At 34.5% G+C, this 11,027-nt stretch overlaps 1 protein-coding gene across 8 annotated transcripts in view; it reads left to right on the forward strand.

The window, feature by feature from the left end:
• CEP135 (centrosomal protein 135) overlaps nt 1-9,678 on the forward strand; it is a 34,189-nt gene extending 24,511 nt beyond the window's left edge. For 5 of the 8 annotated variants that reach the window (XM_014873420.2, XM_014873422.2, XM_088163395.1 and 2 more), the window contains 6 exons: nt 901-1,086; nt 1,933-2,142; nt 3,073-3,275; nt 6,778-6,882; nt 7,237-7,383; nt 9,082-9,678. In XM_014873420.2, coding sequence (XP_014728906.2) covers nt 901-1,086; nt 1,933-2,142; nt 3,073-3,275; nt 6,778-6,882; nt 7,237-7,383; nt 9,082-9,103 — 873 coding nt within the window. In that variant the 3' untranslated portion in view covers nt 9,104-9,678. Of the gene's footprint in view, nt 1-900; nt 1,087-1,932; nt 2,143-3,072; nt 3,276-5,652; nt 6,883-7,236; nt 7,384-8,235 lie in introns of those variants that run through there. The other 3 variants (XR_015803092.1, XM_088163393.1, XR_015803093.1) reach the window with 3 other exon arrangements.
• Nucleotides 9,679-11,027: the final 1,349 nt, after the last annotated feature.

An 11,027-nucleotide genomic window follows, 5' to 3' on the forward strand; every position in this document is an offset into this window, starting at 1 on the left:
AAATTTACAATAGATCGTGTGTCCAAAGTACTTCAGCTACAGGCGTGGCTACATGTTTGGCAAATGATAATCCAGTTATTCAAGTTGGGTACCAGGAAGCTACAGAATACACAGCCAGCAACCAATTATGAATGCTTGATTTCAGGGATTTTTCTAGTATTATATCTGGCTAATGCCTGTGGAGACAAGGATTTACTTTTCTGCACAGTGTTCCCTTGCTAAATCAAAAGTTTTTGTTTCCTAATGCTCCACCTGATCCCATCTGCACTTTCCAAGTTCTGCAGGATACACAGAAGGAATTTCAGAAACACTAGCCTTTTTCTTTAGATCTCATTTATACTATCAACGTGCATATCCCACTGCACATTACATGAGCAGGGAATGGAGGTAAATAAGAAAAATTTCTCACTGCCTTATAATACACACCATTTTTGTACATTGGTGATAGACTGGTTAGGCATATATGCTCTAGCAGATTACCAGTGTTTCAGGCACTGCTGTAATATAAATATTTATAAAAGCAAGGTAACTAAAAAAGCTGAAAATGGAATTTCTTGGAAAGGGCAGCATGCAGTGTATCTCAGTAACGTGACCCTTGACAATGCAGAGAGATCCAAAATAACCCCTCTCCTGGGGGCCTTGAAACTCATTAACAACTTCTAAGTGTAAGTATTTCCATTTTAATAAAACTGAATGCCATCGTTGTATTTATTTGTTATTTGGACTTGGAAAAGGGATGATGCCCTTTTGTAGTTGCCAGGTAGTGGGACTAAGAAAATGAAGGAAGTTCTACTTTCTGGGGGAAAAATAAAAAAAGATATTGTAAAGAGTAGGCATGAAATGAGATCAAACAACTTGAGGGTATGTTGATCATTGTAGAGCAATTTACTGTTTCACTAGGAAAAAGAAAACCAAGAATTGTTAGAGAAGTTCCGGATGCTCCATACGCAAGCCGAAGACTGGGAAATGAAGGCTCATCAAGCTGAAGGAGAAAGCAGCTCAATCCGACTGGAGCTCCTTTCAGTAGATACAGATCGGAGACATCTTCGAGAGAGAGTAGAATTTCTGGAAAAAGAGATTCAAGGGGTAATAACTTCTGCAATGAAATTCCATCTAGGAAAGCGGGATACATCCAAGTGCTTTTTAATAAAGTCAATGTACGATTTTTAACACCGTAATGGAAAATAATTTCTATATGTGAATGTTTCAAATATGAACACTGGAGTTTTTTAAGCAGTAACTGATTTTGTTTAGATATGTTTTCCTTCACCCCTGCTTGCCCAAAATTAGAATCATGGCGTATATTTTCATAGTTTTAGATCTCTTTTGTTGGGTTATCACTGTTCCTATGACGTTGTAAGAAACTTTTGTTTAGTTGCTTCAGAATATTTGCATATAGCTTTATGAGTATTTTGCAAGCTTAGCTCTTACGTTTCTTTGAAGCTTTCAATGAAGTGTTTGAAGAACTGGTGGCCAGAGTTGAGGTAAAAATCTGATAGACATTCAAATTCAGAATCGGGCTTCCATAATACTGAATCCCAGACCAATATCATAGAACATAATGAGATTGATATTTTAGAAGCAATAACTTCACAGAGACCAGAGAAGTTCTAGAGTATAATTGTGGTGGATTGACTATGTTTTGTCCCATACTTTTAATTATTCAGAAAGAGTTAGAGACTGTATTAAAAATAAGTTGTATGTTTGGGGTTTAAGTTTTTTAATTCTTGTTCCACCCTTTTATAATACTTGTATAATTATTCAAGTTGGTGATTAAAAATTGCGAAGATGGTTTATTAATTGCTCTTAGCTATGTTTTAGGGAGAGGGAAGGAAAACTAATTTTGAAGGGAAAATAAAGTGTTAAAAAACCCAGTTTATTCAACAGGAAACTCTTAAAATAACTCTTAATTTTATATTTGATTTTGTTTAGCATATTGTTGCACATCAAGTATATGAATCTCAGATCTCCTCCATAACAAAAAATATGTCCAGATTGGAAGAAGATTTTAAACGTGAAAATCAGGATAAGGCTTGTGTGTTGGCAGATCTCACTTCTGTGAGAGAACTCTGTGTGAAACTTGAGGCTGGTAAAGACCTTTTAGCTCGACAGCTGACGTCCAAAAGCATGGATTATGAAAGGGTAAGCAGCAATGGCAATTTTAATTTGCTATAACAAAGTAACTTCCATTGCTTTTAATAGTTTTTTGAGAAAAGAATTACTTCTGAGAGCAAGGTAAGTTAATTTACATCACTAGTTTGGTGTTTTTATATAAATTAAAAATTTTACAATATACGGAGCTGTAGCTGTGGGTTTTGTACAAAAAGAGGGAATTTCTTTGATTCATTATCCCTGCAAAATGTTGTAAATGTAGTTTTAGCTGTAGCACAGACAGATTATATATATTTATTTTTGGTTTTTAATTTACTCAAACTTTATAAAAAACAAATAGTGCACTTCATGTTTAGATCATAAAGACCTTACCCTAATAGTTTATTTTCATTTAAGAAATTTAGATATGGCTGGAATTCATTGACTATTTTGAAATAATTTAAACAGTCCTAAATATTCATATTTTATGAACCTTTTTCTTTACAGCTAATTTTGTCTTCATTTAGTGACTTGGTCAGCCTTTCTGGGACTGTAATATTCAAGACCTTATATTCACAGAACTGAAGAGGAAAACAAGTATTTCTACCTTTTCAAAAAAGCCAAGAGGCTAATTGTGAGCTGACCTAGTCAAATAGAATGAAGTATAGTAAATACTACTTTTGTACTTGTGCAAAGTTCTACTGTTAAAAGCCAATTCATGTTCTAGATACTTACCTAAACGTTCCCAGCACTCAGTAATGCAGCTCCCAGTAAAACATGTGATAGATGTACAGCTTGAATAATTTTAAATTAAGTTTAGTTTAAAATAACCGTAGGCTTTACATTATTTTGTGAGCTCAGTTTCCTATTCTTTTTTATGAAACTTTTGATCGTTTCAGTTTTTGTAACAACTCTTCACAAAATAAAATTCTCTGCGTTTATAAATTAGTGTATTATTAATATATAAAATTTGTGCCTTAGGTTCTAGGAGAATTAGAAGATATGAAATCAGAAGTAGAGTTGCTGAAAAAGCAGCTATCCAGTGAGAGACTTACAGTTCAGAATCTTGAAACATTACTGTCTACTAGTAGAGACAAAGAATTTCAGAATCAATTAACGTCCCAAGACAAAGATACCGAAATTCAGTTACTGAAAGACAAGCTAACACTGGCTGAGAGCAAACTGTAAGTTTTAACAAATGTGTGTTACATGGTTTGTAAAAGAACTATTTCTGTGTGACAATATTTCTTCACAAAATCTGGGTGTTCGGTATGGCTGAGCAAATTTTTGCAGTGATGTCTTTGGCCTTTCATGGTATCATTTACTTAAAGTTTCTTTACAGGTCTTTCATGTTGCTTTCAATTAATCAGCATTTTGGTAGACATCAGTTTAGTGCAAGCAGTAAACTTCAACAGGAGTTCCAAAAGAAACATCCTCTACATAAAATTTTAATATGTGTTTACTGCTCACAAAAAAAACTTAGTGTATTAAATTAATGGTAAATATGAATTGCTGATTACTGAAGATGCCTGTTGTCCTTGGTTTGATTAGATAATCGCTTACATAATAAATAGTGAAGTCATAGTGCTTTAAAAAAAACAAAAGTACTTTTGCTGCAGTTGATATTAACTATTAAGGAAAAAGTTCGGTATCACTTATTATTCCTTTGAAAAAAGAACAGAACTAAGCCTGACACCTACACTAAATGTGGCCAGCAACTTCCTCTGCTGTAGATCTGCCTAAAGAAGCAATAACTTCTAGCAACACTTCTATAAGAAAGACTAATCTGTTTGGAACAGTTAAGAGGGAAGGTATTTTGTGTCTGTGAAATTCGAGTACAAGTGAATAGGGAGATTTAAAAATTTCTCTTCCATGTTATGGAGCAGGGAATTTGAAGTTTCCATGATGTGTCATCTTAGAATTATTTGAATTGAAAAAGACCTTTAAGATCATTAAATCAAGCTGTTAAACAAAACCTGCAACTATCATGACATGATAATTCTCCTAAGGATACATCAGCAGGGACTAGTGCTAGCTCTGCATTAAATAGCAATAAGGAGGAGTAGCAGCTGAATGCAGATGGTGGTGAAGAGTAAAGTCAAAGCAGAATTTCACATGTAGAGATACACCTGTTTAGTAAACACTAATGTAGGAAGAGAAAGGAAACATATGGAAGTTAATATAACAAGTAATACTCCTTATGAGATATAGAATATAGCCCAATTAAACTGTCTGGAACTTGGTGTCACAGATGTGCGAGAAATATGCTTTTGGTTGATTTATGGAGAGGCTACTACTTGTGGCTTATGATGGTCCACCTCAGTGGATCACCTAGGTGATCTCAGTGAATCTGGAGATGATGACATTATTAAGTGCCCCCGTGCAACTAATTGCTTTTTTTTTAGTATTGTTTTTCATTTACTTGGGGAAAAAATGTTAATTGCGTACAGCGAATATAAATAGAATGTCCTGATTATGAAGTTCAACGTGAAAGTTAGAAAAAACACAAATCAACAAAATCCCAGAAAAGGAACAAAAAAAAGGGGAAAGTTGTAAAATTAAATTGAATTTTTTTTTAATTAAATTGAATTCAGTTACTTTGTATACAAACATTATAAAGCTCTGCTTAACTATTTATATAGTAATTTTTTCACTATTTTTCTTTTGCATGCATTGTAGGGTTCATTTGTTTTTTTGTAAAGGTCAATACTTTCAGTGTTAATAGGGTGGGATATTGCAGGAAGAAAGAAAATGTTCTCTTGGAGGAAGAGTGGCCATTCTGTTGAATTGCTTTCCACTGTTTATCTCAAAGGTTTTGCGTGTTACTAGGCAAGTGTTCAGGTGTGAGTTAGTTGTACATACCTTATTTCCTACTCTTTGGTTTGCAGTAGTTGCAGTCTAAAGAGCAGGAACTTTAAACGCTCACAGCTGTGACTGAACTACGTGACAATTTAAGTTTGTGTCTTGCAAAATACAGAAATTCATTCAGCTTGGCAGAATTTCAGCTGACAAAAATCATGTGCCAATATTTTTGAACATTATTTAAAGTTTTGCCTTTATAGTACCTGTCCTTCCACTTTATTTAGAAAATGGCATTGCTACAACCTCTGACTTTAGAAGGATTCTCAGAATTAAAATTAACTTGTGATGTTCTCCAGTGCTGTAATGATGAGTTATATAAAGAGTAAGTAGTGTGTTACTTTGAGTACTACATGGGTGATAGTACAGTAAATGAGACTTTGATGCTCTAGAGTGATTAAAGAATTAAATAAACAGAGAATATGGAATATATAAACTACTTGTTGAGAGCTGTCTGTATCTACTGTGAAAGAGACAGATGTCCTCTGAAAACTGTGTATTATCATGTAAACTTATATGATGATTACTGTGCATAAAGGGTTTCAAAATATTTCTGAATTTTGGAGTGATTTACTTAATGCTCTTAATTTTATTTAAATGTTGTGGACGTGGAATAACCTCAGAACTCACAAGCTGTTTACTTTCTTTCCTTATTTTACAATAATGATATTGGGCCCTGAATTCTTATCTCCATCCTGAAAGGATATGCCTGTCTTTGAAGGATTTATAAAATGTCATCAAGATGTCTTGTCTTCTGCATCTGTTCTCAACATACTGGATCAAGATACCATTCTAGGAATGTTACTGATGAATAGGGAACACGGGGAAAAAAATATTCTGCGGCTCTATTTGGAGCAAATCTCTTGAATAGTTTTCGTCTTCCTGGAGTCAAAGACCAGTGGGTGCCAGCCAGGAAGTCTGTGACTGAGCTGGGAGTGGAACTCATTTTTCAGAATTCCAATCCAGTGCTTTAGCAATAAACTAGTACAACTTTGTTTCTGCAGAAGCGACTTTTGAACACTCCACCTCACAGTGGCTTTGAAGACTGTATGGAATGACACAGCTGTCTAGATTCTTGTTCAGACAACTTATTTTACATGCAATGATTTAATTTTCTTCTTTTATAATGTAACTGATGGAGTTTTGCAACCAAACATTGAATTGGCCAAGCTGATGATTTACTAAGAAGTATACTAATCATGTTTCTTAAGATTTTCAAGACTCCTTTTAATTTTGATTCTTGCAAATGAAACAGTTGGGCCCAAATACCAAGGATATAGTTAACAAGCTTTCAGACACTGGGTTTTGCTGGTCTGGTATTTGCTTTAATACAATTCTTGCTTAGATTTGTTTCAGTTGTGTTCATGGCTAGCCAGGTAGTTCTAGCCTACTTGATAAAACTTTTACTAAAGCTATATCTGTTAAGTTTGTAATTTTTTGTGGATATTCACTGCTTTTTTCTTCCTTTTCTGCATAAAGACCATCTCAAATTGCAACAGAGGACAGTAAAGCAATAATCGAGTGTTTTAATTGTTTTGTCTGTTTTTATCGAACATATTTATGTTTACCTGTGTCTGGAAAAGAGCCTGATGTAGTTAGGATGTCGTGAGAGGCTTGCCAGCTTCTTGCTTCATTCTCACTTTAGATTCTTCCAGAAACGTTCTGTGGCATTAATTTGGTTCTTGCTGCTTCTAATTTGTCTTTGATTTCGTCTGTGAAACAACATGTTCAGTATCTGGTTTTGTTTTACCTTGCTCTGACTTCTCTGAGCTCCTAGCTGACATTGTTCAAAGAAAACTTTGTTGCTTCTCATGATTTTTTTTTTAGAAGCAGCAATAATAGAGAAGTTTCCATGCTTCGAAGTAAAGTTGCACAGATGCAGACTGACTGTGATGTTTTAAAAAGGAAACTGACAACTGAGAGATTTGAACGGTAAGATGGCCGTTTTACAGTGAGTTGACTCTCCCTCCGTATTTCTTCTTTCTCACTTTTAAAACTGTTGCTTTTTTCAATAGTGAGGAGCTTTTATGGAAAACTCTGTTCCTCTTGTTGGGCAAAATCTAATATTTTCTTCTTGAAAACGGCATAATTAAAAAATAGATCTTACACAGTGTCTGGATTTCTTCATAAGTTTTGTGAGTTTACCACTGCCTCTAGAAATAAAAAAAGCCCTTCTCATGAAAATAGAAATAGAATTGAGAGATTTTGGCAAAGCTGTTTTCTGCCTTGAACGTAGTGCGGTACCGAGGCGTTGTGTGACGGGGCGTTGTTGCTGTTTGTTGGCAGAGAGCGAGCGATTCAGGAGATGCGGCGCCACGGCCTCTGCACGTCCTCGCTGCGGGCGTCGCCTCCGCTCACCTCCACGCTGAGGTCTCCGTGCCGTTCCCCAGAGCGCAGCGCCGGGAGGACGGCTGAGCCGGCAGCGGCTGAGAAGTAAGCGGTTTGATTTTAGCAGGTCATTTCTATTCGAGAGTTAGGTTTGAACTGTTTCTAAATAATGCCTTTGTGATTATATGAAGTTGTTACACACTTCAGATGTTTCTGTGTTCTGCTTTTGCTGTTTCTCCTGCTATAAAATATTGATTGCAACCAATAAATGCGAAGTGCTCTCCAAAGACGATATAATGGATTCTCATTCCTCTTTTTCTTAATGGTCTTGCACCACCTGACGACTTTCAAATATACTTTGCCTGTGTATTTCTACCATTAATGATATCCAAATATACTTTACTAGTTTATTATTGTTAATAGTTATCCCCAAACAATGAATGGTTCGTATTAAGAGGAATGCCATGAAATTCTCCCAAGTACAGCAATAAAGGAAAGACACTCCACAGAAGAGTCCAGCTAAAATGCATTTGAACCTTACACTAGATTAAACTATCTCCTAAACAAGTGCATAAAAATAATTAGTATCTTTTTCATTGTTAATGCTTGAATCTATGGATAACTAAGATCATGCTCACTATAGTCCATAAAAAAGAAATCAAAATCAGCCTCTTACATGTTCCTTTTCACTGTCATTTTTGTTCTTTAGAGATCGTTGTTGTTTTAGATTATGCCAGTTATGTGTTACAGGCCTGATTATTGACTGTATATCCCACCTGGTCTATATTGAATAATAAATTGTAGTGAAAAGGGAAAGGACAGGGAGAGGTAAAGAGTGATCGTTGTAGGAAATACGTGTGCTGTGACAGCTCATGAATATAACAGATTTTAAAGTTTATTTTTGCTGCTAAATACATATGGCTTGTTCTAAGCTTACTTCTGTTAACAAAAACACAGGTTTCTTGAGAACTGAACTCAGCCTGGCATGAACCCACATTGTCAGCAATTTTTCTCTTCTGCGAATTTTTGGGCAAAGCAAAAAGTGGAAACTGTAGCAAATGAGATACTGACAGTGGGGATGAAACAGCAGATATGCCTTTTGCTTTACTGGTGAGCCCCTAGGCGTACCCTGTTATGTTGCAAAACAACGTTGTGACTGAGATGATGACAGATAATATATTTCTGAGAATGAGTATCATCAGTAGAGAATTCCCTTTAGTCTTCCTTGCTTTCCAGTGAGAGAGCAATAAAAAGTCCAGTTGCTATGCTTGGAGGATACCATGTAGTGCACTATTTTCATCTAATATTTGTATCCCTAGTTTTAACAATGTCAACTCTGTACCATAGAGCAAAATATCTCATTTTCATGAAGCGTGTATTTTTAAAGAAGGTGGTTTTTAACAGCTGAATTCACATGCAATTGTTATGCATATCTTGCCTTTTAAATGTATCAATTACAGTAGAGTGATCTCAGCAGTACTGTTACCATCTATCATCCTTGTTTATTCCTTCTTGGGAGCTTACCAGAGTGAAGTGTACTCTGTAATTATTGTTTTGTGGTATTACAGCTGTCTCTCTCTAACCTGATTTAATCTTCTCTTCCTCATCCCACTTCTACTTTTGTAGATCATTTTAGAAATAGGTCAGTGGTGTAGAGTTTTAAGTAATATGATAATAGTTGTTATTTGGGGATAACAGAAGAGCATCTGAGGAGGCTAAAGCTAATTACTACTTTTTATACTAATATTAATTAGTAAAATTTTAATAGTTACCCTTATTTTGACATCTTTTCTTTCTCCACAGAAATGTGACCTTCAAGGAGTAACCAGTACTTGAGTAACTGAAGCATTACCTTGTTACAAGGACAATTTTTATAAATTATTAATACTGTCTTGTATTTTACCTCTGTTTTCTTCAAATCACTGATTACCATTGAAACCTCTGAGAATGGGTGAAGTAATCAACTTTGCAAAATTCTGCTTTCCCAATTGGCAGGAGTGACTGCCTTTTTGCTGGCTGTTTGACAGGTTTTATATCAAGCCTGGCTAAGTTTTGTTACTATTTTGGGAACATAGTAACTGTAAGAATGAAATGAGTACTTGATTTGACAATCTCTCAGTTTCATTTTACTATTTTATTTGTTTGCTTATCTCATATAATTGGAGAAGTTTATTCATCTTAATTTGAGTTAATATAGAATAACATCCTCAACTGTGTTGAAAATGCTGAGCCAGTGTATGTTTTTTATTCATTATGATTTCCTATGTTTGTGCTTCTAACAAGTGTTTTCTGTTTTCAGGTTATTCTTTTTGCTTTTAAAAGTATTGAGTATCTATTTTGTGAATGCATTTTGTTTACTGTACCTTTTCTTAATAAAAAATATGTATCAGTTATTCTTTATTACTGTTTCTGTCAATCTCCTTTTTTTAACCTTTGTGTGAAATTCATTTTAAATATCCCCATATTTAATAAAAAGTGAAGAAAAAAAATTTTAAAGATGCATTGAAAGACCTTAAATATTTAAAAATTCTCAAAGCATCTTATATTCAAACTTTTGAATCATATCTGGAGATGTTTTCCAAATTTTGGGTTTAAAAGTTCAGAGCAACACCTGGAATCATTCACACAGGCTCAAGCTGTTGGAGAGGTGACAAAGGACTTTATAGTGTGACATACATATTAAGTAAATAAAGTGAGAACTTATAGGTAGATGAAGTCACAACTAATCTTGAAAATACCTGGTGTATTTAGCAGAGGAGTATTTTGAACTTAGGCTTTGAAGTAAGATGCAGTTAAGAACATACAGTTTTCTAATAATTACACGCCAGCAGGGTGTGACATGATGTGTATTCATAAGATTTATACAGAGCACTAGAAATGGGAGAATGCATTGCTGCACATCCTTGCACTGGCCATAAGGTCCTGTTCTGCTTGCCTAACATCCAGTGAAAAACTGTGATTACCAGCTATCATTACAAGCATCTCTAAGGTGTAGAAAACAAATAACATAGGCAAAAAAATCTTGTTTTTGCTCTTGGATTTTATCTAGTTTGCAACAAGATTGTTCCGCTTAAAAATGTGAAGAATGTTATGTTAACTGGAAATATTGTATTATATATTAAATTTTACTGATTAAAACCAGCTTAGAACACCAATTCAGAAGTACCTGAAAATACTTGTATCACTTTAGGTTTCTCAGCCATGTAGGGAACTGTGTATTCATGATGGATACGTCTTATATATTTTACTTTCTAGGTCTTTCATTTGCCAGTTACAGGAATGAGGAAGTTGTTGTCTCTAACTGCTACTTACTTATTAATACTGTTTGTAATTAAGTCAATAGTTTCCACTGATGCTAATTGGTGTTAATTATTCAGGTTGATTTAGTAAGAAGGAGAAAACTCGTGTCCTGCTCTTGATGTCTTCAGTGGTGACTTTTAAACATCCTATTTTGTAAATAAGCTCTTTTAAATTGGAATTTTTTTAAAAGCTAGTGTTCCACTTTATTAAAAACATATTAATGAAAAATGCATATTTTGGAATTACAATTAAAACCATAACATTTCGATTAATAGTAATTCCTACATGGATATATCAATTACAAAAAAATTAGAACCTCATTGAACACAGGTGTTATAATAAAATTGGTATTATTTTGGTGACCAAGGCCTGTGCAGATTTCCAGTATTAAAACAGTACTAATATTCAGACTGTAGTATAGCTGTCAATTTGCCTTCTTATTTCTATTC

Source organism: Sturnus vulgaris, chromosome 4, assembly GCF_052056855.1.
Source record: "Sturnus vulgaris isolate bStuVul1 chromosome 4, bStuVul1.hap1, whole genome shotgun sequence".
Classification (NCBI taxonomy): domain Eukaryota; kingdom Metazoa; phylum Chordata; class Aves; order Passeriformes; family Sturnidae; genus Sturnus; species Sturnus vulgaris.